Source organism: Phyllobates terribilis, unplaced genomic scaffold, assembly GCF_046119375.1.
Source record: "Phyllobates terribilis strain yellow unplaced genomic scaffold, ASM4611937v1 Scaffold_8__6_contigs__length_399053987, whole genome shotgun sequence".
NCBI lineage: Eukaryota > Metazoa > Chordata > Amphibia > Anura > Dendrobatidae > Phyllobates > Phyllobates terribilis.
This window is the reverse complement of record NW_027362768.1, coordinates 204,798,304-204,825,935: the sequence shown is the minus strand read 5'-3', so window position 1 is coordinate 204,825,935 and position 27,632 is coordinate 204,798,304. Positions and strand designations below refer to the sequence as shown.

Genomic DNA, 27,632 nt, shown 5'->3' with positions numbered 1-27,632 from the left:
GAAGATTGTGGAGAGATTTAACAGCCCCACGGTTGGTCCTAGGGGGTAACTGCTGGAGGCGGTTCACACGCTCGGGGGGAGGTGATGTTGTGGGGGTCTTTGCGGCCCACATCTGGGTAACACATTGCGCTGTTGCAGAGCCCGGACTTTGTCTTCATGCTGAGCAGTAAGGCCGGAGGCTGCGGCCTCAACCTGATCGGAGCCAATCGTCTGGTGATGTTTGACCCCGACTGGAATCCGGCCAACGATGAGCAGGCGATGGCGCGAGTGTGGCGGGACGGCCAGAAGAGGACATGCTTCATCTACCGCCTGCTCTCGGTACGTGCACCCATCACTCCGCCAGGGGTGCCCCCTGCACTTACTAATGGCCGCCCTGCCCCCAGACAGGGACCATCGAGGAGAAGATTTTCCAGCGTCAGACACACAAGAAGGCGCTGAGCAGCTGCGTGGTGGACGAGGAGCAGGACGTGGAGCGACACTTCTCTGCCGGGGAACTGAGGGCGCTCTTCACCCTCAGCGAGGACACTACCAGTGACACACATGACCGGTGGGTGCTGGGCCAGAGGGAGGCGGCTCACTGCCGCCAAGGGAGGAAGAAGGGGTCTGGGCTTAGCTCCCCCCTCTTACTTTCACCCACGCTCCGCCTCGCCCCCCCTCTTACATTCACCCGCGCTCCGCCTCGCCCCCCCTCTTACATTCACCTGCGCCCCCCCTCTTACATTCACCCACTCTCCGCCTCGCCCCCCCTCTTACATTCACCTGCGCCCCCCCCCTCTCTTACTTTCACCCACGCTCCGCCTCGCCCCCCCTCTTACTTTCACCCACGCTCCCCCTCCCCCCCTCTTACTTTCACCTGCGCTCCCCCTCCCCCCTCTTACTTTCACCCGCGCTCCCCCTCCCCCCTCTTACTTTCACCCACTCTCCGCCTCGCCCCCCCTCTTACATTCACCTGCGCCCCCCCCCTCTCTTACTTTCACCCGCGCTCCGCCTCGCCCCCCCTCTTACATTCACCCGCGCTCCCCCTCCCCCCTCTTACTTTCACCCGCGCTCCGCCTCGCCCCCCTCTTACATTCACCCGCGCTCCCCCTCCCCTCTCTTACTTTCACCCGCGCTCCGCCTCGCCCCCCCTCTTACATTCACCTGCGCCCCCCCCTCTCTTACTTTCACCCGCGCTCCGCCTCGCCCCCCCTCTTACATTCACCCGCGCTCCCCCTCCCCCCTCTCTTACTTTCACCCGCGCTCCGCCTCGCCCCTTCTCCCTAATTTCCACCCCTTCTGTCTTTTTCATCACCTTGTAGGTTCAGATGTCGTCGCTGTGTGCATGGACGCCAGGTGCGGCCTCCTCCGGACGGTGCAGACTGTACCTCGGACTTGTCGCAGTGGTATCACTGTTCTGATAAGCGTGGCCTGCAGGACCCGGTGCTGGTGGCGGCCTGGGATGCTGCAGTTACATTTACCTTTCACCAGCGGTCACATGATGAGCAGCGGGGGCTCCTGTAGCAGATTTGCTGTGGGGGGTCTGGGCTTCATCGGCCGGGTGTTAGTGGACGACTCCAATTAGAAATGTAGTTTAGTTCTTCTGCTTCACTATGTCTCGTTCTTCATGAGCAGGCATTGCACGAACTTAGGTAAGAGACAGCGAATCAGAAGAACTATCCTACATTTCTAATTGGAGGTATTTTCTAATATTAGTAAAGTGAGAGAGGATTTTGGAGATGGGAGCATCCCTGAACTGTTGCCCCTGTAGCTTTCTGTGTATAGAGATGAAGAAATGTCGCAGCTGCACCGTGCTTGACCAGTATTACAACCTGGCTGCTTCGGGGAACAGCGCCTCTCGCTAGCAGCAGGCTGTGTGCGGTACTGCTTCGCCTGTTGTAGTCAGGTGCAGCACTGTTCATAGTTACCACAATCCCTTTAAAGAATAAAAGGGAATGTGCTATAACTTTGTGTGATTCTTCCCCACAACTACCCAAGGATAAACAGCAGGGCTGTGGAGTCGTGTAACATGGAGCAACTCCTAATACCTAATTGTCATGAAAGTTAGCCGCCATCTTAGGTATGATACGTCATACCTGAAGATATTCCCTATTGTGATTTCTAAAAATCCCTCACACAGCTCCTACCAAGTCACATTTCTCCAGCCCCTGGTAAACAGAGCAATTTGCCCCCCACCTCTGGAGATCAGTCTCCAGGAACTTCTTTGATATGGTAAATAGATGGGCCACCTCTGTTGTGTCCAAGCAGGACAGAGTCATTGAGACCCTAGGGGGTAATTAACACCTTGATGTCACTTGAAACCCGAAGCAAACCATTTGTGCAAGCCTGCAAACCTCTCCATTGTCCCAAGAAACCCATGTGCTTTCTTTGTGGAAAATGGCTGCCAAAAGCTACAGACACACTATCAATTCATAACCACACGATACAAGTTAGGGAACCCAAATAAAATGTATCATGTGGGGAAGGTGCCTGCGGACACAATCATGGGACTTTATAAATCCATGAGGGCCCTGGAAAGCTAGATATTTAGAAGAACCATATACAAGGTCCCAGGAGAGGCATGTTTAGAGTCAATGGCTTCCCCAGAAGAGTAGGATCACGACGAGACCTCTGGTGATACGATGAGATCACCCCAGGGAAAGTTATGGGTACTTTTCCCAAATGGAGCCAAAACTGGCATTGGTGGGGGGGTGGGGGCTTAGTAAACTGACATCACCAAGAGTGGGCGTGACAGGACTTTAGTATAGCCGACAGCCAGAAACCCCCTCAGTTTTGACCCAGGAGATGATGTGAACAGCTCCTAATGTCGGGTCCAAGTCTCTGAGTGGGAGGAGCACCTTTGCCATGTGCTACTGAGGCCTGGACGACTGCAACTAAGCTTGAACCTGTGGGATAGCAAAGCCTCCCTTGCACCACAAGAACGGTAACTGATTTATCGTTGTTATTCCCGTGTTTTGTAATTCTAATTGTTATATCTCTTATTCTGGCCAAATACCGTTGTATAGTTAATTGTATAGCCTTGTAATCTAGTGTATTCTTATAATCTATTAAATCATAAATTAATCGTGGGCTGTATCCTTTACTCTGCATATACGAATCCATTGGTCCGGAAACGCTTGGCTGAAACGCTACTGGGTTGGTTCCTGACCCTATACAAGTCTATTAACGGACCGGGCTTGTATCAAACGAGAACTGGCGGCAGCATACCATCTGGGGGATTTGAGGAAGGCTGGCAGTGACGGTCGGAGGTGTGGATATATATTATTGGTGCCGCCAGGGAAATATATATACCGCCCTCACTGCAGAGGGCTTCAAATACCCAGAGGGCTACAGGACGGCCTCTCTGGCGACCACTCACTCTAGGTGCAGTACCTTGACTGACCTGAGAGGCAAGGGGGCGCCAGAGAGTTGTGCCTGTATCGTGGCGTCACGGATTGGTGATGTGTAAGGGACAACACACCACCGTGTTTTCCCCCGCTGGTAGCAGCTTCCTGGCACTACTTACTCTAGGTGCAGTACCTTGACTCACCTGAGGTAAGGGGGCGCCAGAGAGCTGCACCCACCGACCGGCATTTCATCACATTGGTGGCAGCGGTGGACCGCTGACTGGCCAGGGCCGATTGCAGGAGGGCATCCACGCAGGACAGGCTGTGGTGGGCAGTCCACTGCGTGACCAGATACTGGCTCCCTGAGGTGCCCGAGCTGAGCTCCTCCCCGCCATGAGTAGCATTGTCCTCCCCTGCCGGCTCACCGACCAAAGCATTGGTCTTGGCCAGAATAAGAGATATAACAATTAGAATTACAAAACACGGGAATAACCATGATAAATCAGTTACCGTTCTTGTGGTGCAAGGGAGGCTTTGCTATCCCACAGCTTCAAGCTTGGTTGCAGTCGTCCAGGCCTCAGTAGCACATGGCAAAGGTGCTCCTCCCACTCAGAGACTTGGATTCGACGTTTGGAGTTGTTCACATCATCTCCTGGGCCAAAACTGAGGGGGTTTCTGGCTGTCGGCTATACTAAAGTCCTGTCACGCCCACTCTTGGTGATGTCAGTTTACTAAGCCCCCCCCCCCCCCACCAATGCCAGTTTTGGCTCCATTTCGGAAAAGTACCCATAACTTTCCCTGTGGTGATCTCGTATCACCAGAGGTCTCGTCGTGATCCTACTCTTCTGGGGAAGCCATTGACTCTAAACATGCCTCCCCCGGCCCTTGTATATGGTTCTTCTAAATATCTAGCTTTCCAGGGCCCTCATGGATTTATAAAGTCCCATGATTGTGTCTGCGGGCACCTTCCCCACATGATACATTTTATTTGGGTTCCCTAACTTGTATCGTGTGGTTATGAATTGATAGTGTGTCTGTAGCTTTTGGTGGCCATTTTCCACCAAGAAAGCACATGGTTTCTTGGGACAATGGAGAGGTTTGCAGGCTTGCACAAATGGTTTGCTTTGGGTTTCAAGTGACATCAAGGTGTTAATTACCCCCTAGGGTCTCGCTGACTCTGTCCTGCTTGGACACAACAGAGCTGGCCCATCTATTTACCAGATCAAAGAAGTTCCTGGAGACTGCTCTCCAGAGGTGGGGGGCAAATTGCTCTGTTTACTAGGGGCTGGAGAAATGTGACATGGTAGGAGCTGTGTGAGGGATTTTTAGAAATTACAATAGGGAATATCTTCAGGTATGATGTATCATACCTAAGATGGTGGCTAACTTTCATGACACTAATACATTGGGGGCGGTAGGACAATCTATAGTACATTGGGGGCGGTAGTATAATCTATAGTACATTGGGGGCGGTAGGACAATCTATAATACATTGGGGGCGGTAGTAGAATCTATAATACATTGGGGGCGGTAGTAGAATCTATAATACATTGGGGGCGGTAGTAGAATCTATAATACATTGGGGGCGGTAGTATAATGCAGGATGAGCTGTAAGGAGAGTGATGAAACGTCCTATAAATGTCTGTCCTCTTCCTGATCTCAGCGTCTCGGCTCTTCGTGGAGATGAAGCGGGGCCGCCCTTTGTGCGCGCGCCCCGAGCAGGGAGCGGGGCCGCCCTTTGTGCCCGAGCAGGGAGCGGGGCCGCCCTTTGTGCGCGCGCTCCGAGCAGGGAGCGGGGCCGCCCTTTGTGCGCGCGCCCCGAGCAGGGAGCGGGGCCGCCCTTTGTGCGCGCGCTCCGAGCAGGGAGCGGGGCCGCCCTTTGTGCGCGAGTCGGGGTAATTGAGGAGGGGGAGGATTTGCTTTCGGACGCCGCAGCCCTGAATACGCCCTTTTTATAGATGGAGCTGCGCTCGGAGCTGTAATCATCTTTATTATTGTCATCTATTACATCACCAGGAGCAGATCAGATATATACAGTCCTGTTTTGCTGCGGAGGAGGGGAGTGTGGCACAGAAAGGGTTAGTGACACTGATTTCATGAGGGTCACCACCAAAATTAAGGTTTCCAGCTCCGCTGCAGCCCCTTGTGTATCCATAGCAACAGAGCAGCGTGTGTGGTGCGATACTCTGGTCTCCAGCGGAGTACATACAACGCCGGGTGGAAATGGTTCTGGATTTGTGAAGCTGCAGGAAAGCAACCGACCCACACATGACCCCGGCAAGACCGGCCCTGCGCACGGCTGGGTGTGGTCTGTTGCTATGGAGACACATTGTTCTGTGCAGGGCTGGGTGTGGTCTGTTGCTATGGAGACACATTGTTCTGCGCAGGGCTGGGTGTGGTCTGTTGCTATGGAGACACATTGCTCTGCGCAGGGCTGGGTGTGGTCTGTTGCTATGGAGACACATTGCTCTGCGCAGGGCTGGGTGTGGTCTGTTGCTATGGAGACACATTGCTCTGCGCAGGGCTGGGTGTGGTCTGTTGCTATGGAGACACATTGCTCTGCACAGGACTGGGTGTGGTCTGTTGCTATGGAGACACATTGCTCTGCACAGGACTGGGTGTGGTCTGTTGCTATGGAGACACATTGCTCTGCACAGGAGCTGGTGTCTCTTACCCTCCAGCCCTGCACCAAAACCGCAGAGGGATAGAGGCAATGATCAGAGACGTGAAGGCACACCCCCCCCCCCCCGGCCAGACGTGACCGTAGACGGGGGGCCGCTGCTGATCATGAAAGGGAACCTGTGACATGACCTGCGCCCGCACCAGGCCTCTCACAGCACTGAATGACTGTTCAAACCAAGTCCAGCCGCTCGGAGAACGACGGCAGCCAAATGCTTCCCCGACCGCCGGGACTAAGGCATACAGTCAGACGCCACAGCGAGACCCCGGCTCCTACCCGCATGCCCCCCTGCCAGGATAGGTAACAGAGTCATGTGATCAGTGCCGCAGATGAAAGTCCTGCAGTCCAGTAATCAGCATGCAGCGCCTCCTGGTGTCCGGACAGTGAACGGCGCCCTCACATGACGCTGACATGATCGGCGAAGGCCTGGCCGGAGTCCCAGCTGTCACTGACCACACAGCACACACCCGCCAGGGACTGCAGCGCCTCGCGCGCCAGCACAGGATCCCGGTCCAGCAGGTTCTGCGAGACTGACAGCTGCAGCAGCTTCACCGTCCCGCGCCCCTCCAACTTCTGAGCGAATCGCAGCAGCCCGTCCGGCTTAATGCAGTTAGAGCTGAGAAGACAGGGGACACAGAGCGTTATACACATACACCAGCAGGGGGCGGAGCGTTATACGCATACACCAGCAGGGGGCAGAGCGTTATACACATACACCAGCAGGGGGCAGAGCGTTATACACATACACCAGCAGGGGGCAGAGCGTTATACACATACACCAGCAGGGGGTAGAGCGTTATACACATATATCTCACAGGGGGCGGAGCGTTATACGCATACATCAGCAGGGGCGGAGCATTATACACATACATCTCACAGGGGGCAGAGCGTTATACGCATACATCTCACAGGGGGCGGAGCGTTATACACATACATCTCACAGGGGGCAGAGCGTTATACACATACACCAGCAGGGGGTAGAGCGTTATACGCATACATCTCACAGGGGGCGGAGCGTTATACACATACATCAGTAGGGGCGGAGCGTTATACACATACATCTCACAGGGGGCAGAGCGTTATACACATACATCTCACAGGGGGCAGAGCGTTATACGCATACATCTCACAGGGGGCGGAGCATTATACACATACATCTCACAGGGGGCGGAGCATTATACACATACATCAGCAGGGGCGGAGCATTATACACATACATCTCACAGGGGGCGGAGCATTATACACATACATCTCACAGGGGGCGGAGCGTTATACACATACATCTCACAGGGGGCGGAGCATTATACACATACATCAGCAGGGGCGGAGCATTATACACATACATCTCACAGGGGGCGGAGCGTTATACACATACACCAGCAGGGGGCAGAGCGTTATACGCATACATCTCACAGGGGGCAGAGCGTTATACACATACACCAGCAGGGGGCAGAGCGTTATACACATACATCTCACAGGGGGCGGAGCGTTATACACATACATCTCACAGGGGGCGGAGCGTTATGCACATACATCAGCAGGGGGCAGAGCGTTATACGCATACATCTCACAGGGGGCAGAGCGTTATACACATACACCAGCAGGGGGCAGAGCGTTATACACATACATCTCACAGGGGGCGGAGCGTTATACACATACATCTCACAGGGGGCGGAGCGTTATACGCATACATCAGCAGGGGGCAGAGCGTTATACGCATACATCTCACAGGGGGCAGAGCGTTATACGCATACATCAGCAGGGGCGGAGCGTTATACGCATACATCAGCAGGGGGCAGAGCGTTATACACATACACCAGCAGGGGGCAGAGCGTTATACACATACATCAGCAGGGGCGGAGCGTTATACACATACATCAGCAGGGGCGGAGCGTTATACACATACATCAGCAGGGGCGGAGCGTTATACACATACATCTCACAGGGGGCGGAGCGTTATACACATACATCTCACAGGGGGCGGAGCATTATACGCATACATCTCACAGGGGGCGGAGCGTTATACGCATACATCAGCAGGGGCGGAGCGTTATACACATACACCAGCAGGGGGCAGAGCGTTATACACATACACCAGCAGGGGGTAGAGCGTTATACACATATATCTCACAGGGGGCGGAGCGTTATACGCATACATCAGCAGGGGCGGAGCATTATACACATACATCTCACAGGGGGCAGAGCGTTATACGCATACATCTCACAGGGGGCGGAGCATTATACACATACATCTCACAGGGGGCGGAGCGTTATACACATACACCAGCAGAGGCGGAGCGTTATACACATACATCAGCAGGGGCGGAGCGTTATACACATACATCTCACAGGGGGCGGAGCATTATACACATACATCTCACAGGGGGCGGAGCATTATACACATACATCAGCAGGGGCGGAGCGTTATACACATACATCTCACAGGGGGCGGAGCGTTATACACATACATCAGCAGGGGCGGAGTGTTATACACATCTCACAGGGGGCGGAGCATTATACGCATACATCTCACAGGGGGCGGAGCGTTATACGCATACATCAGCAGGGGCGGAGCGTTATACGCATACATCTCACAGGGGGCGGAGCATTATACACATACATCTCACAGGGGCGGAGCGTTATACGCATACATCAGCAGGGGCGGAGCGTTCTACACATACATCTCACAGGGGGCAGAGCGTTATACACATACACCAGCAGAGGCGGAGCGTTATAGACATACATCAGCAGGGGCGGAGCGTTATACACATACATCTCACAGGGGGCGGAGCATTATACACATACATCTCACAGGGGGCGGAGCATTATACACATACATCAGCAGGGGCGGAGCGTTATACACATACATCTCACAGGGGGCGGAGCGTTATACACATACATCAGCAGGGGCGGAGCGTTATACACATACATCTCACAGGGGGCGGAGCGTTATACACATACATCTCACAGGGGGCGGAGCGTTATACACATACACCAGCAGGGGGCAGAGCGTTATACACATACATCAGTAGGGGCGTAGCGTTATACACATACATCTCACAGGGGGCGGAGCGTTACACATACATCTCACAGGGGGCGGAGCGTTATACACATACATCTCACAGGGGGCGGAGCGTTATACACATACATCTCACAGGGGGCGGAGCGTTATACACATACATCTCACAGGGGGCGGAGCGTTATACACATACATCTCACAGGGGGCGGAGCGTTATACACATACATCTCACAGGGGGCGGAGCGTTATACACATACATCTCACAGGGGGCGGAGCGTTATACACATACATCTCACAGGGGGCGGAGCGTTATACACATACATCTCACAGGGGGCGGAGCGTTATACACATACATCTCACAGGGGGCGGAGCTTTATACACATACATCTCACAGGGGGCGGAGCATTATACAAATACATCTCACAGGGGGCGAAGTGTTATACACATACACCAGCAGGGGGCGGAGCGTTATGCACATACATCAGCAGGGGCGGAGCGTTATACACATATAGGGTATTGAAAGAGATAGCAGAGGAAATTGCACAACCATTAGCCAGAATCTATGAAAAATCCTGGAGAACAGAAGATGTCCCAGAAGATTGGAAAAGGTTAAATGTTGTCCCTATCTTCAAAAAAGGAAAGAAGATGGAGCCAGAGAATGACAGGCCAGTGAGCCTTACTTCTGTATCAGGAAAGATCTTTGAACAGATTATTAAACAACATGTATGTAAGTACATGGATAAGAATTCAGTAATTAACCAGAGTCAGCATGGGTTTGTAACTAACAAGTCATGTCAGACTAATCTACTTTCCTTCTATGACAGAATCACTGACTGGGTGGATCAGGGAAATGCTGGAGATATAGTATATCTTGACTTCAGCAAAGCATTTGATAAAGTATCTCACACCATCCTTATTGAAAAAATGACCAAGTATGGAATGGACAAGGCTGCGGTTAGGTGGATTCATAACTGGCTTAGTGATAGGACTGAAAGAGTGGAAATAAATGGCTTCACATCCAAATGGACAAGTGTTTCTAGTGGGGTACCACAAGGCTGTGTCCTGACCCCAGTAATGTTCAACATTTTTATAAATTAGATAAGGGAACTGAGGGTAAATTAATCACATTTGCAGACTATACAAAGCTAGGAGGGATAACACTAGAGAAGACAGAGAAAGGATTCAGAAGGATCTAGATGAGCTTCAACAATGGGCAGTGGCTAATAGAATGGTGATTAACAGGGAGAAATGCAAAAATGACATCTACAGAATGGGAGGAATAGAGCTAAGCAACAGTACATGTGAAAAAGACTTAGGTATACTAATAGATCATAGACTGAACATGAGTCAACAGTGTGATGCAGCAGCAAAAAAGGCAAATACAATTCTGGGATGTACAGTGGTGTTCAAAAACATGAGTTAAAAACTAGTATAAAGATTTTGTACTTATTTCCAGTATTGGGAACATTGCTCACTTTTTTCTAATTCAAAACATGAAGAGAAATGTACACTGCTCAAAAAAAAAATAAAGGGAAGACTTAAACCACAGAATATAACTCCAAGTAAATGAAACTTCTGTGAAATCAAACTGTCCACTTAGGAAGCAACACTGATTGACAATCAATGTCACCTGCTGTTGTGCAAATGGAATAGACAATAGATGGAAATTATTGGCAATTATCAAGACCCCCTCAATAAAGGAGTGGTTCTGCAGGTGGGGACCACAGACCGCATCTCAGTACCAATGCTTTCTGGCTGATGTTTTGGTCACTTTTGAATGTTGGTTGTGTTTTCACACTCGTGTAGCATGAAATGGACTCTACAACCCACAGAAGTTGCTCAGGTAGTGCAGCTCATCCAGGATGGCACATCAATGAGAGCTGTGGCAAGAAGGTTTGCAATGTCTGTTATCGTAGTGTCCAGAGGCTGGAGGCGCTACCAGGAGACAGGCCAGTACACCAGGAGGCGTGGAGGGGGCCGTAGGAAGGAAACAATCCAGTAGCAGGACCGCTACCTCTGCCTTTGTGCAAGGAGAAGCACTGCCAGAGCCCTGCAAAATGACCTCCAGCAGGCCACAAATGTGCATGTGTCTCCACAAACGGTTAGAAACCGACTCCATGAGGGTGGTATGAGGGCCTGACGTCCAGATGGGGGTTGTGCTCACAGCCCAACACCGTGCAGGACGCTTGGCATTTGCCACAGAACACCAGGATTGGCAAAGTGGCCACTGGCGCCCTATGCTCTTCACAGATGAAAGCAGGTTCACACTGAGCACATGTGACAGACGTGACAGAGTCTGGAGACGCAGTGGAGAGCGATCTGCTGCCTGCAACATCCTTCAGCATGACCGGTTTGGCAGTGGGTCAGTAATGGTGTGGGGTGGCATTTCTTTGGAGGGCCGCACAGCCCTCCATGTGCTCACCAGAGGTAGCCTGACTGCCATTAGGTACCGAGATGAGATCCTCAGACCCCTTGTGAGACCATATGCTGGTGCGGTTGGCCCTGGGGTCCTCCTAATGCAGGACAATGCCAGACCTCATGTGGCTGGAGTGTGTCAGCAGTTCCTGCAAGATGAAGGCATTGAAGCTATGGACTGGCCGCCCGTTTCCCAGACCTGAATCCGATTGAGCACATCTGGGACATCATGTCTCGCTCCATCCACCAACGTCACGTTGCACCACAGACTGTCCAGGAGTTGGCGGATGCTTTAGTCCAGGTCTGAGAGAAGATCCCACAGGAGACCATCCGCAACCTCATCAGGAGCATGCCCAGGCGATGTAGGGGGGTCATACAGGCACGTGGAGGCCACACACAATATTCAGCCTCATCAGGAGCATGCCCAGGCGTTGTAGGGAGGTCATACAGGCACGTGGAGGCCACACACAATACTCAGCCTCATGAGGAGCATGCCCAGGCGTTGTAGGGAGGTCATACAGGCACGTGGAGGCCACACACAATACTCAGCCTCATCAGGAGCATGCCCAGGCATTGTAGGGAGATCATACAGGCACGTGGAGGCCACACACAATACTCAGCCTCATCAGGAGCATGCCCAGGCGTTGTAGGGAGGTCATACAGGCACGTGGAGGCCACACACAATACTCAGCCTCATTGTGACTTGTTTTAAGGACATTACATCACAGTTGGATCGGCCTGTAGTGGGTTTTTCCCCGTTAATTTTGGGGGTGACTCCACATCCAGGCCTCCATTGGTTAATAAATGTGATTTCCATTGATGATTTTTGTGTGATTTTGTTGTCAGCACATTCAACTTTGTACAGAACAAAGTATTCAATGAGAAGATTTCATTCATTCACATCTAGGAGGGAGGATTTCAGGGGTCCCTGTATTTTTTGAGCAGTGTATATAACAACTACTTTACAGAGAAAAACAGCAGTGTCTGCATTTGTCTTTACAATCTCACAATATGTCTCTTTTTTTGAGGATTTATCATTCCTGTGAATCACTGACCTAATATTTAGTTGTATACTCAGTTTTTTAGAGCTGCGTCACATCTATGTTGCATAGAGTCAACCATCTTCTGGCTCCCGTCAGCTGTTATCCAGCCCAGGATGCTTTCACTACATCACACATTTTTTTGCCATTTGTTGGCTTTGCCTCAGAAACTGCATTTTTGCTGTCACCCCACACGTGTCCTATCGGATTAAAGAGGTTGTCCACTACTATACAGAATACCCCCATTGATGTTAACAGTGTAAGTAAGATTTTGTTAGCATCTTGCACTGTCATTCTTGCCTGTAAGCTGCGCTATCGCTGAGTAGGCATCACATGACTCCGCTTCAGCCTTGGCCGACATCTGCTGAGGTCACGTCAAGTTCCGGCTGCAGCCAGGCGTGACCCAGTGATGCGCTCCCCCCTGACTGATTGGGTGGGGTTTTCACCGCACGTCACAGCCCAGCATCCACTGCGCGCTTTCCCAATGAATGCATAGTTTGGGCGTCATCTGATGAACAGTCTGCGGCCCTTGGACTCAAAAAGAACAATTTTACTTTCATTAGTCACAAAATGTTTCTCCATTTCTCTTTTGGCCAGTTGATGTGATCTTTAATAAATTGTATCCGCTTCAGTACATTTGTTTTTTGGTAAGAGATTAGCTTCACACCGGCGTCTTCTCACTGTCACAGTCCTCACAGGTAACTGGAGACCGTGATCATCCTGGAGCTGATCATCGGCTGAGCCTTTGCCATTCTGGCTATTCTTCATCCATTCGGATGGTAGTCTCCCGTTTTCTTCCCCGTCTCTCAGGTTTTCCATTATAAAGCATTGGAGATCAGTTTAGCTGAACAGCCGATCATTGTCTGCACTTCTTTATAAGTTTTACCCTCTCCAATCACAGTCCGCTGTTCTTCTGAACAATGTCTGGAATGCCCCATATTTCTCAGGCTTTCAAGGAGAAATGCAGGTACAACATGTGCGGCTTCACCCTTATATAAGGGCCTCCTGATTCACCCCTGTTTCCTCACAGAATGACTGACCTCCACACTGCGATTATATTGAACACCCCCCGTACAATTAATTATTCGCATACACAGTCAGAAACCTGCAGATGATGAATGCGGGGTCTGGGGGTTTCTTACCATCTGCTGCATCGGCTGGTGAATTATGTGACATGTGGTGGTAGAATTTATACCAAAAAACACTGATTAATCTGGTCAGCCATACTGGACTGCTGGTATTTTGAACACTGAATTAACAGAAGCATACAGTCTAGATCACGTGAAGTCATTATCGGTCTTTACTCCTCTTTGGTCAGACCTCATCTGGAATACTGTGTACAGTTTTGGGCACCACATTTTAAAAAAGACATCGACAAACTGGAGCAAGTTCAGAGAAGAGCGACCAGAATGGTGACTGGTCTGCAAACCATGTCCTATGAGAAACGGTTGCAGGATTTGGGAATGTTTAGCTGCGAAAGAGGAGACTTAATAGCTGTGTGAGGTATAAGCACTGGCGCTTCCTTAGTCCTCCGGAGAAGATGCAGCTGCAGGTAGGAAAAACTGATTTCTGCACAGACAGAAATAAATAGCTAAATAATAGTGCATCACCACCGCCACGCCATTGTCACATGGTTTCATCCCGTGCCCTGCTGGCGCTGCCGGCTGGAGTGCACTTCACCGCAGGAAAGGAGCTTGTCCTATAAAACAGGAGGACACTCCCATAACACAACCTCCTCCTCCTCCGCCCCACGGACGTCTCCACACCACCCGGGCAGCAAGGATGCGGGCAGCGCCAGTGACTGTCTACAGCTGATGGCACACGTCTGCTGCGTTATCTATACAAGTTATACGGACTTGAGGATCTGACCAGTGAACCTCACCTCTATTTAACTCGCCATTTATTGTTTTATGAGAATTGCCCCATTTTTTGCATATATTTTACATTTACTATTAAATAATATTACCCAACTAAACCAAATCACTTCATTATCAGAGAGCAAAGCGCAGCGTACTCCATACACTGTGTGCAGAATTATTAGGCAAGTTGTATTTTAGATAATTATTTTTATTATTGATCAACAACTATGTTCTCAATCACCCAAAAGACTCAAATATCCAAGCTTAATATTTTTGGAAGTTGCAGTGGGTTTTTTAGATTTGGCTATCTTAGGAGGATATCTGTTTGTGCAGGTAACTATTACTGTGCAGAATTATTAGGCAACTTAATAAAAACCAAATATAATCCCATCTCACTTGTTTATTTTCACCAGGTAAATCAATATCAGTGCACAAAATATAGAAATAAACATTTCTGACATGCAAAAACAAAACCCAAAAAAATGAGTGCTGAACATAGCCACCTTTCTTTATGATGACCCTCAGCAGCCTCCATCCATAGATTCTGTCAGTTGCTTGATCTGTTTTCGATCACCATTGCGTGCAGCAGCCACCACAGCCTCCCAGACACTGCTCCAAGAGGTGTACTGTTTTCCCTCCCTGTAGATCTCACATTTTATGATGGACCACAGGTTCTCTATGGGGTTCAGATCAGGTGAACAAGGGGGCCATGTCATTATTTTTTCTTCTTTTAGACCTTTACTGGCCAGCCACGCTGTGGAGTAGTTGGATGCATGTGATGGAGCATTGTCCTGCATGAAAATCATCTTTTTCTTGAACGATACCGACTTCTTCCTGTACCACTGCTTGAAGAAGTTGTCTTCCAGAAACGGGCAGGAGGTCTGGGAGTTGAGCTTCACTCCATCCTCAACCCTAAAAGGTCCCACAAGTTCATCTTTGATACCAGCCCATACCAGTTGCCCACCTCCACCTTGCTGGCGCCTGAGTCGGAGTGGAGCTCTCTGCCCTTTACTGATCCAGCCTCTGGCCCATCCATCTGGCCCATCAAGAATCACTCTCATTTCATCAGTCCATAAAACCTTTGAGAAATCAGTCTTCAGATATTTCTTGGCCCATTCTTGACGTTTTATCTTATGTTTCTTGTTCATAGGTGGTGGTTTTTCATCCTTCCTTACCTTGGCCATGTCCCTGAGTATCGCACACCTTGTGCTTTTTGATACTCCAGTAACGTTGCAGCTCTGAAATATGGTAAAACTGGTGGCGAATGGCATCTTGGCAGCTTCACGCTTGATTTTCCTCAATTCATGGACAGTTATTTTGCGCCTTTTTTGGCCAACACGCTTCTTGCGACCCTGTTGGCTATTTGCCATGAAACGCTTGATAGTTTGGTGATCACGCTTCAAAAGTTTGGAAATTTCAAGACTGCTGCCTCCCTCTGCAAGACATCTCACAATACTGGACTTTTCAGAGCCGTCAAATCTCTCTTCTGACCCATTTTGCCAAAGGAAAGGAAGTTGCCTAATAATTAAGCCCACCTTATATAGGGTGTTGATGTCATTAGTCAACACCCCTCCTCATTACAGAGATGCACATCACCAGATTTACTTCATTGGTAGTTGGCTCTGAAGACTATGCAGCTTGGAGTAGGACGACATGGAGAAAAAGTATCATGTGATCAAAATACGCATTTGCCTAATAATTCTGCACAGTGTGTACGGTGTGCGGCGTCCGCCCAGCGATGCCTACACTCCTCTCTCAGGACTATTCATAGATATTTTTGGTTTGTATCTACATGTGGGTTACCGGATACAGAGTCCTTATATACAGTGACAAGGGCGGTACCGATACACAGTTATTTAGACTTAATAGCTGTCTACAAATATGTCAAGGGCTGTCACATTGTAGAAGGATCATCTTTATTCTCATTTGCACAAGGAAAGACTAGAAGCAACGGGATGAAACTAAATGGGAGGAGACACAGATTAGATATTAGAAGACACTGTATGATAGTGAGGCGTATACAGTATACACAGGCGGCCACGAGAGGCGTATACAGTATACACAGGCGGCCCCGAGAGGCGTATACAGTATACACAGGCGGCCCCGAGAGGCGTATACAGCATGCACAGGCGGCCACGAGAGGCGTATACAGTATACACAGGCGGCCACGAGAGGCGTATACAGCATGCACAGGCGGCCACGAGAGGCGTATACAGCATGCACAGGCGGCCACGAGAGGCGTATACAGTATACACAGGCGGCCACGAGAGGAGTATACAGTATACACAGGCGGCCACGAGAGGCGTATACACAGGCGGCCACGAGAGGCGTATACAGTATACACAGGCGGCCACGAGAGGCGTATACAGCATGCACAGGCGGCCACGAGAGGCGTATACACAGGCGGCCACGAGAGGCGTATACAGTATACACAGGCGGCCCCGAGAGGCGTATACACAGGCGGCCACGAGAGGCGTATACAGTATACACAGGCGGCCACGAGAGGCGTATACAGCATGCACAGGCGGCCACGAGAGGCGTATACACAGGCGGCCACGAGAGGCGTATACAGTATACACAGGCGGCCACGAGAGGCGTATACAGCATGCACAGGCGGCCACGAGAGGCGTATACAGTATACACAGGCGGCCACGAGAGGCGTATACAGTATACACAGGCGGCCACGAGAGGCGTATACAGTATACACAGGCGGCCACGAGAGGCGTATACAGTATACACAGGCGGCCCCGAGAGGCGTATACAGCATGCACAGGCGGCCACGAGAGGCGTATACACAGGCGGCCACGAGAGGCGTATACAGTATACACAGGCGGCCCCGAGAGGCGTATACAGTATGCACAGGCGGCCACGAGAGGCGTATACAGCATGCACAGGCGGCCCCGAGAGGCGTATACAGTATACACAGGCGGCCCCGAGAGGCGTATACAGTATGCACAGGCGGCCCCGAGAGGCGTATACAGTATACACAGGCGGCCCCGAGAGGCGTATACAGTATGCACAGGCGGCCACGAGAGGCGTATACACAGGCGGCCACGAGAGGCGTATACAGTATACACAGGCGGCCACGAGAGGAGTATACAGTATACACAGGCGGCCACGAGAGGAGTATACAGTATACACAGGCGGCCACGAGAGGAGTATACAGTATACACAGGCGGCCACGAGAGGAGTATACAGTATACACAGGCGGCCACGAGAGGCGTATACACAGGCGGCCACGAGAGGCGTATACAGCATGCACAGGCGGCCACGAGAGGCGTATACAGCATGCACAGGCGGCCACGAGAGGCGTATACAGCATGCACAGGCGGCCCCGAGAGGCGTATACAGCATACACAGGCGGCCACGAGAGGCGTATACACAGGCGGCCACGAGAGGCGTATACAGTATACACAGGCGGCCACGAGAGGCGTATACAGTATACACAGGCGGCCACGAGAGGCGTATACAGTATACACAGGCGGCCACGAGAGGCGTATACAGTATACACAGGCGGCCACGAGAGGCGTATACAGTATACACAGGCGGCCCCGAGAGGCGTATACAGCATGCACAGGCGGCCACGAGAGGCGTATACACAGGCGGCCACGAGAGGCGTATACAGTATACACAGGCGGCCCCGAGAGGCGTATACAGTATGCACAGGCGGCCACGAGAGGCGTATACAGCATGCACAGGCGGCCCCGAGAGGCGTATACAGTATACACAGGCGGCCCCGAGAGGCGTATACAGTATGCACAGGCGGCCCCGAGAGGCGTATACAGTATACACAGGCGGCCCCGAGAGGCGTATACAGTATGCACAGGCGGCCACGAGAGGCGTATACACAGGCGGCCACGAGAGGCGTATACAGTATACACAGGCGGCCACGAGAGGAGTATACAGTATACACAGGCGGCCACGAGAGGAGTATACAGTATACACAGGCGGCCACGAGAGGAGTATACAGTATACACAGGCGGCCACGAGAGGAGTATACAGTATACACAGGCGGCCACGAGAGGCGTATACACAGGCGGCCACGAGAGGCGTATACAGCATGCACAGGCGGCCACGAGAGGCGTATACAGCATGCACAGGCGGCCACGAGAGGCGTATACAGCATGCACAGGCGGCCCCGAGAGGCGTATACAGCATACACAGGCGGCCACGAGAGGCGTATACACAGGCGGCCACGAGAGGCGTATACAGTATACACAGGCGGCCCCGAGAGGCGTATACAGTATACACAGGCGGCCACAAGAGGCGTATACAGTATACACAGGCGGCCCCGAGAGGCGTATACAGTATGCACAGGCGGCCACGAGAGGCGTATACACAGGCGGCCACGAGAGGCGTATACAGTATACACAGGCGGCCCCGAGAGGCGTATACAGTATACACAGGCGGCCACAAGAGGCGTATACAGTATGCACAGGCGGCCACGAGAGGCGTATACAGTATACACAGGCGGCCACAAGAGGCGTATACAGTATGCACAGGCGGCCACGAGAGGCGTATACAGTATACACAGGCGGCCACGAGAGGCGTATACAGTATGCACAGGCGGCCACGAGAGGCGTATACAGTATACACAGGCGGCCACGAGAGGCGTATACAGTATGCACAGGCGGCCACGAGAGGAGTATACAGCATACACAGGCGGCCACGAGAGGCGTATACAGTATACACAGGCGGCCACGAGAGGCGTATACAGTATACACAGGCGGCCACGAGAGGCGTACACAGTATGCACAGGCGGCCCCGAGAGGCGTACACAGTATACACAGGCGGCCCCGAGAGGCGTACACAGTATACACAGGCGGCCCCGAGAGGCGTACACAGTATACACAGGCGGCCCCGAGAGGCGTATACAGTATGCACAGGCGGCCCCGAGAGGCGTATACAGTATGCACAGGCGGCCACGAGAGGAGTATACAGCATACACAGGCGGCCACGAGAGGCGTATACAGTATACACAGGCGGCCACGAGAGGCGTATACAGTATGCACAGGCGGCCACGAGAGGCGTACACAGTATGCACAGGCGGCCCCGAGAGGCGTACACAGTATACACAGGCGGCCCCGAGAGGCGTATACAGTATACACAGGCGGCCCCGAGAGGCGTACACAGTATACACAGGCGGCCCCGAGAGGCGTACACAGTATACACAGGCGGCCCCGAGAGGCGTACACAGTATACACAGGCGGCCCCGAGAGGCGTACACAGTATACACAGGCGGCCCCGAGAGGCTTATACAGTATACACAGGCGTATACAGTATACACAGGCGGCCACGAGAGGCGTACACAGTATACACAGGCGGCCCCGAGAGGCGTACACAGTATACACAGGCGGCCCCGAGAGGCGTATACAGTATACACAGGCGGCCCCGAGAGGCGTATACAGTATACACAGGCGGCCCCGAGAGGCGTATACAGTATACACAGGCGGCCCCGAGAGGCGTATACAGCATGCACAGGCGGCCACGAGAGGCGTATACAGTATACACAGGCGGCCACGAGAGGCGTATACAGCATGCACAGGCGGCCACGAGAGGCGTATACAGCATGCACAGGCGGCCACGAGAGGCGTATACAGCATGCACAGGCGGCCACGAGAGGCGTATACAGTATACACAGGCGGCCACGAGAGGAGTATACAGTATACACAGGCGGCCACGAGAGGCGTATACACAGGCGGCCACGAGAGGCGTATACAGTATACACAGGCGGCCACGAGAGGCGTATACAGCATGCACAGGCGGCCACGAGAGGCGTATACACAGGCGGCCACGAGAGGCGTATACAGTATACACAGGCGGCCCCGAGAGGCGTATACACAGGCGGCCACGAGAGGCGTATACAGTATACACAGGCGGCCACGAGAGGCGTATACAGCATGCACAGGCGGCCACGAGAGGCGTATACACAGGCGGCCACGAGAGGCGTATACAGTATACACAGGCGGCCACGAGAGGCGTATACAGCATGCACAGGCGGCCACGAGAGGCGTATACAGTATACACAGGCGGCCACGAGAGGCGTATACAGTATACACAGGCGGCCACGAGAGGCGTATACAGTATACACAGGCGGCCACGAGAGGCGTATACAGTATACACAGGCGGCCCCGAGAGGCGTATACAGCATGCACAGGCGGCCACGAGAGGCGTATACACAGGCGGCCACGAGAGGCGTATACAGTATACACAGGCGGCCCCGAGAGGCGTATACAGTATGCACAGGCGGCCACGAGAGGCGTATACAGCATGCACAGGCGGCCCCGAGAGGCGTATACAGTATACACAGGCGGCCCCGAGAGGCGTATACAGTATGCACAGGCGGCCCCGAGAGGCGTATACAGTATACACAGGCGGCCCCGAGAGGCGTATACAGTATGCACAGGCGGCCACGAGAGGCGTATACACAGGCGGCCACGAGAGGCGTATACAGTATACACAGGCGGCCACGAGAGGAGTATACAGTATACACAGGCGGCCACGAGAGGAGTATACAGTATACACAGGCGGCCACGAGAGGAGTATACAGTATACACAGGCGGCCACGAGAGGAGTATACAGTATACACAGGCGGCCACGAGAGGCGTATACAGCATGCACAGGCGGCCACGAGAGGCGTATACAGCATGCACAGGCGGCCACGAGAGGCGTATACAGCATGCACAGGCGGCCCCGAGAGGCGTATACAGCATACACAGGCGGCCACGAGAGGCGTATACACAGGCAGCCACGAGAGGCGTATACAGTATACACAGGCGGCCCCGAGAGGCGTATACAGTATACACAGGCGGCCACAAGAGGCGTATACAGTATACACAGGCGGCCCCGAGAGGCGTATACAGTATGCACAGGCGGCCACGAGAGGCGTATACACAGGCGGCCACGAGAGGCGTATACAGTATACACAGGCGGCCCCGAGAGGCGTATACAGTATACACAGGCGGCCACAAGAGGCGTATACAGTATGCACAGGCGGCCACGAGAGGCGTATACAGTATACACAGGCGGCCACAAGAGGCGTATACAGTATGCACAGGCGGCCACGAGAGGCGTATACAGTATACACAGGCGGCCACGAGAGGCGTATACAGTATGCACAGGCGGCCACGAGAGGCGTATACAGTATACACAGGCGGCCACGAGAGGCGTATACAGTATGCACAGGCGGCCACGAGAGGAGTATACAGCATACACAGGCGGCCACGAGAGGCGTATACAGTATACACAGGCGGCCACGAGAGGCGTATACAGTATACACAGGCGGCCACGAGAGGCGTACACAGTATGCACAGGCGGCCCCGAGAGGCGTACACAGTATACACAGGCGGCCCCGAGAGGCGTACACAGTATACACAGGCGGCCCCGAGAGGCGTACACAGTATACACAGGCGGCCCCGAGAGGCGTATACAGTATGCACAGGCGGCCCCGAGAGGCGTATACAGTATGCACAGGCGGCCACGAGAGGAGTATACAGCATACACAGGCGGCCACGAGAGGCGTATACAGTATACACAGGCGGCCACGAGAGGCGTATACAGTATGCACAGGCGGCCACGAGAGGCGTACACAGTATGCACAGGCGGCCCCGAGAGGCGTACACAGTATACACAGGCGGCCCCGAGAGGCGTATACAGTATACACAGGCGGCCCCGAGAGGCGTACACAGTATACACAGGCGGCCCCGAGAGGCGTACACAGTATACACAGGCGGCCCCGAGAGGCGTATACAGTATACACAGGCGGCCCCGAGAGGCGTACACAGTATACACAGGCGGCCCCGAGAGGCGTACACAGTATACACAGGCGGCCCCGAGAGGCGTACACAGTATACACAGGCGGCCCCGAGAGGCTTATACAGTATACACAGGCGTACACAGTATACACAGGCGGCCCCGAGAGGCGTACACAGTATGCACAGGCGGCCACGAGAGGAGTATACAGTATACACAGGCGGCCCCGAGAGGCGTACACAGTATACACAGGCGGCCCCGAGAGGCGTACACAGTATACACAGGCGGCCCCGAGAGGCGTACACAGTATACACAGGCGGCCCCGAGAGGCGTACACAGTATACACAGGCGGCCCCGAGAGGCTTATACAGTATACACAGGCGTACACAGTATACACAGGCGGCCCCGAGAGGCGTACACAGTATACACAGGCGGCCCCGAGAGGCGTACACAGTATACACAGGCGGCCCCGAGAGGCGTACACAGTATACACAGGCGGCCCCGAGAGGCGTACACAGTATACACAGGCGGCCCCGAGAGGCGTATACAGTATACACAGGCGGCCCCGAGAGGCGTATACAGTATACACAGGCGGCCCCGAGAGGAGTACACAGTATACACAGGCGGCCCCGAGAGGCGTATACAGTATACACAGGCGGCCCCGAGAGGAGTACACAGTATACACAGGCGGCCCCGAGAGGCGTATACAGTATACACAGGCGGCCCCGAGAGGCGTATACAGTATAGACAGGCGGCCCCGAGAGGCGTATACAGTATACACAGGCGGCCCCGAGAGGCGTACACAGTATACACAGGCGGCCCCGAGAGGCGTACACAGTATACACAGGCGGCCCCGAGAGGCGTACACAGTATACACAGGCGGCCCCGATAGGCGTACACAGTATACACAGGCGGCCCCGAGAGGCGTACACAGTATACACAGGCGGCCCCGAGAGGCGTACACAGTATACACAGGCGGCCACGAGAGGCGTACACAGTATACACAGGCGGCCCCGAGAGGCGTACACAGTATACACAGGGGGCCCCGAGAGGCTTATACAGTATACACAGGGGGCCCCGAGAGGCGTACACAGTATACACAGGCGGCCCCGAGAGGCGTATACAGTATACACAGGCGGCCCCGAGAGGCGTATACAGTATACACAGGCGGCCCCGAGAGGCGTACACAGTATACACAGGCGGCCCCGAGAGGCGTATACAGTATACACAGGCGGCCACGAGAGGCGTATACAGTATACACAGGCGGCCACGAGAGGCGTATACAGTATACACAGGCGGCCCCGAGAGGCGTATACAGCATACACAGGCGTACACAGTATACACAGGCGGCCCCGAGAGGCGTATACAGTATACACAGGCGGCCACGAGAGGCGTATACAGTATACACAGGCGGCCACGAGAGGCGTATACAGTATACACAGGCGGCCCCGAGAGGCGTATACAGTATACACAGGCGGCCCCGAGAGGCGTACACAGTATACACAGGCGGCCCCGAGAGGCGTATACAGTATACACAGGCGGCCACGAGAGGCGTACACAGTATACACAGGCGGCCACAAGAGGCTTATACAGTATGCACAGGCGGCCACGAGAGGCGTATACAGTATACACAGGCGGCCACAAGAGGCGTATACAGTATGCACAGGCGGCCACGAGAGGCGTATACAGTATACACAGGCGGCCACGAGAGGCTTATACAGTATACACAGGCGGCCACGAGAGGCGTATACAGTATGCACAGGCGGCCACGAGAGGCGTATACAGTATACACAGGCGGCCACAAGAGGCGTATACAGTATGCACAGGCGGCCACGAGAGGCGTATACAGTATACACAGGCGGCCACGAGAGGCGTATACAGTATACACAGGCGGCCACGAGAGGCTTATACAGTATACACAGGCGGCCCCGAGAGGCGTACACAGTATACACAGGGGGCCCCGAGAGGCTTATACAGTATACACAGGGGGCCCCGAGAGGCGTACACAGTATACACAGGCGGCCCCGAGAGGCGTATACAGTATACACAGGCGGCCCCGAGAGGCGTATACAGTATACACAGGCGGCCCCGAGAGGCGTACACAGTATACACAGGCGGCCCCGAGAGGCGTATACAGTATACACAGGCGGCCACGAGAGGCGTATACAGTATACACAGGCGGCCACGAGAGGCGTATACAGTATACACAGGCGGCCCCGAGAGGCGTATACAGCATACACAGGCGTACACAGTATACACAGGCGGCCCCGAGAGGCGTATACAGTATACACAGGCGGCCACGAGAGGCGTATACAGTATACACAGGCGGCCACGAGAGGCGTATACAGTATACACAGGCGGCCCCGAGAGGCGTATACAGTATACACAGGCGGCCCCGAGAGGCGTACACAGTATACACAGGCGGCCCCGAGAGGCGTATACAGTATACACAGGCGGCCACGAGAGGCGTACACAGTATACACAGGCGGCCACAAGAGGCTTATACAGTATGCACAGGCGGCCACGAGAGGCGTATACAGTATACACAGGCGGCCACAAGAGGCGTATACAGTATGCACAGGCGGCCACGAGAGGCGTATACAGTATACACAGGCGGCCACGAGAGGCTTATACAGTATACACAGGCGGCCACGAGAGGCGTATACAGTATGCACAGGCGGCCACGAGAGGCGTATACAGTATACACAGGCGGCCACAAGAGGCGTATACAGTATGCACAGGCGGCCACGAGAGGCGTATACAGTATACACAGGCGGCCCCGAGAGGCGTACACAGTATGCACAGGCGGCCACGAGAGGCGTATACAGTATACACAGGCGGCCCCGAGAGGCGTACACAGTATACACAGGCGGCCACGAGAGGCTTATACAGTATACACAGGCGGCCCCGAGAGGCGTATACAGTATACACAGGCGGCCCCGAGAGGCGTATACAGCATACACAGGCGGCCCCGAGAGGCGTATACAGTATACACAGGCGGCCCCGAGAGGCGTATACAGCATACACAGGCGGCCCCGAGAGGCGTACACAGTATACACAGGCGGCCACGAGAGGCGTATACAGTATACACAGGCGGCCACGAGAGGCGTACACAGTATACACAGGCGGCCCCGAGAGGCGTACACAGTATACACAGGCGGCCCCGAGAGGCGTACACAGTATACACAGGCGGCCCCGAGAGGCGTACACAGTATACACAGGCAGCCCCGAGAGGCGTATACAGCATACACAGGCGGCCCCGAGAGGCGTATACAGCATACACAGGCGGCCCCGAGAGGAGTATACAGTATACACAGGCGGCCCCGAGAGGAGTATACAGTATACACAGGCGGCCACGAGAGGCGTATACAGTATACACAGGCGGCCCCGAGAGGAGTATACAGTATACACAGGCGGCCACGAGAGGCGTATACAGTATACACAGGCGGCCCCGAGAGGCGTATACAGTATACACAGGCGGCCCCGAGAGGAGTATACAGTATACACAGGCGGCCACGAGAGGCGTATACAGTATACACAGGCGGCCCCGAGAGGCGTATACAGTATACACAGGCAGCCCCGAGAGGCGTATACAGCATACACAGGCGGCCCCGAGAGGCGTATACAGTATACACAGGCGGCCACGAGAGGCATACACAGTATACACAGGCGGCCCCGAGAGGCGTATACAGCATACACAGGCGGCCCCGAGAGGCGTACACAGTATACACAGGCGGCCCCGAGAGGTGGTGAGGTCTCCTACAATGGACGTCTTCAGAGGCCGGACAGATATCGGTCTGAGATGGTTTAGTGACTCCTGCATTGAGCCGGGGGCTGGACCAGATGACCCTGGAGGTCCCCTCCAAAAAAGAACATTCTAAGTATCTAGCAGCCGGGGGCGGAGCTACACAGCGTTATACACATCAGCCGGGGGCGGAGCTACACAGCACGCTATACACATCAGCCGGGGGCGGAGCTACACAGCACGCTATACACATCAGCCGGGGGCGGAGCTACACAGCACATTATACACATCAGCCGGGGGCGGAGCCACACAGCGTTATACACATCAGCCGGGGGCGGAGCTACACAGCGTTATACACATCAGCCGGGGGCGGAGCTACACAGCGTTATACACATCAGCCGGGGGCGGAGCTACACAGCGTTATACACATCAGCCGGGGGCGGAGCTCCACAGCACGTTATACACATCAGCCGGGGGAGGAGCTACACGGCATTATACACATCAGCCGGGGGCGGAGCTACACGGCGTTATACACATCAGCCGGGGGCGGAGCTACACGGCGTTATACACATCAGCCGGGGGCGGAGCTACACGGCGTTATACACATCAGCCGGGGGCGGAGCTACACGGCGTTATACACATCAGCCGGGGGCGGAGCTACACGGCGTTATACACATCAGCCGGGGGCGGAGCTACAAGCGTTATACACATCAGCCGGGGGCGGAGCTACACAGCGTTATACACATCAGCCGGGGGCGGAGCTACACAGCGTTATACACATCAGCCGGGGGCGGAGCCACACAGCGTTATACACATCAGCCGGGGGCAGAGCTACACAGCGTTATACACATCAGCCGGGGGCGGAGCCACACAGCGTTATACACATCAGCCGGGGGCGGAGCCACACAGCGTTATACACATCAGCCGGGGGCGGAGCTACACAGCGTTATACACATCAGCCGGGGGCGGAGCTACACAGCGTTATACACATCAGCCGGGGGCGGAGCTACACAGCGTTATACACATCAGCCGGGGACGGAGCTACACAGCGTTATACACATCAGCCGGGGGCGGAGCTACAGTGATGCCCAAGACAGAAATGGTTCCCGCCTCCCCAGTAGCTCAGATTATAGGGGCGGCAGACAGAGCATCACCTGACATCCAGGTAGTGGATCCCAGACACTGAGTCAGAGGAGAAAAGATCGGCCAGAGCGCAGAGTCCCTCGTTACCTGCGGGAAAAACAGCAGTAAGACACAAGGAGCCAAATGTGGCCCCAAAGAACCAGTCACTGAACACAGAGCACCACCCCCCAGGACCCCCGCATCCGAGAGCCGAGCACCACCCCCAGGACCCCTGCATCCAAGAGCCGAGCACCACCCCCAGGACCCCGGCATCCAAGAGCCGAGCACCACCCCCAGGACCCCCGCATCCGAGAGCAGACCACCACCCCCAAGACCCGCGCATCCGAGAGCCGAGCACCACCCCCAGGACCCCGGCATCCAAGAGCCGAGCACCACCCCCAGGACCCCGGCATCCGAGCACCACCCCCAGGACCCCCGCACCCGAGCACCACCCCCAGGACCCCGGCATCCAAGAGCCGAGCACCACCCCCAGGACCCCGGTATCCAAGAGCCGAGCACCACCCCCAGGACGCCGGTATCCAAGAGCCGAGCACCACCCTCAGGACCCCGGTATCCAAGAGCCGAGCACCACCCCAAGGACCCCCGCATCTGAGCACCACCCCCAGGACCCCCGCACCCGAGAGCCGAGCACCACCCCCAGGACCCCAGCACCCAAG

At 54.1% G+C, this 27,632-nt stretch overlaps 2 protein-coding genes across 4 annotated transcripts in view; one reads left to right on the top strand and one right to left on the bottom strand.

Moving 5' to 3' along the window:
- Window positions 1-6: 6 nt before the first annotated feature.
- LOC141156488 (DNA repair and recombination protein RAD54-like) lies at window positions 7-1,942 on the top strand. The gene is made up of 4 exons (XM_073642686.1): window positions 7-31; window positions 139-318; window positions 384-547; window positions 1,299-1,942. The coding sequence occupies exons 2-4, from the start codon at window positions 157-159 to the stop codon at window positions 1,498-1,500; spliced, it is 528 nt and encodes a 175-aa protein (XP_073498787.1). The 5' UTR covers window positions 7-31; window positions 139-156; the 3' UTR covers window positions 1,501-1,942.
- Window positions 1,943-5,293: 3,351 nt separating this feature from the next.
- Window positions 5,294-27,632, bottom strand: part of LRRC41 (leucine rich repeat containing 41) — a 48,827-nt gene continuing 26,488 nt past the window's right edge. For 2 of the 3 annotated variants that reach the window (XM_073644041.1, XM_073644042.1), the window contains exons 9-10: window positions 26,988-27,063; window positions 5,294-6,619 (exon numbers count right to left, since the gene is read on the bottom strand). In XM_073644041.1, coding sequence (XP_073500142.1) covers window positions 6,400-6,619; window positions 26,988-27,063 — 296 coding nt within the window. In that variant the 3' untranslated portion in view covers window positions 5,294-6,399. The remainder of the gene's footprint in view (window positions 6,620-26,987; window positions 27,064-27,632) is intronic. The other variant, XM_073644043.1, reaches the window with a different exon arrangement.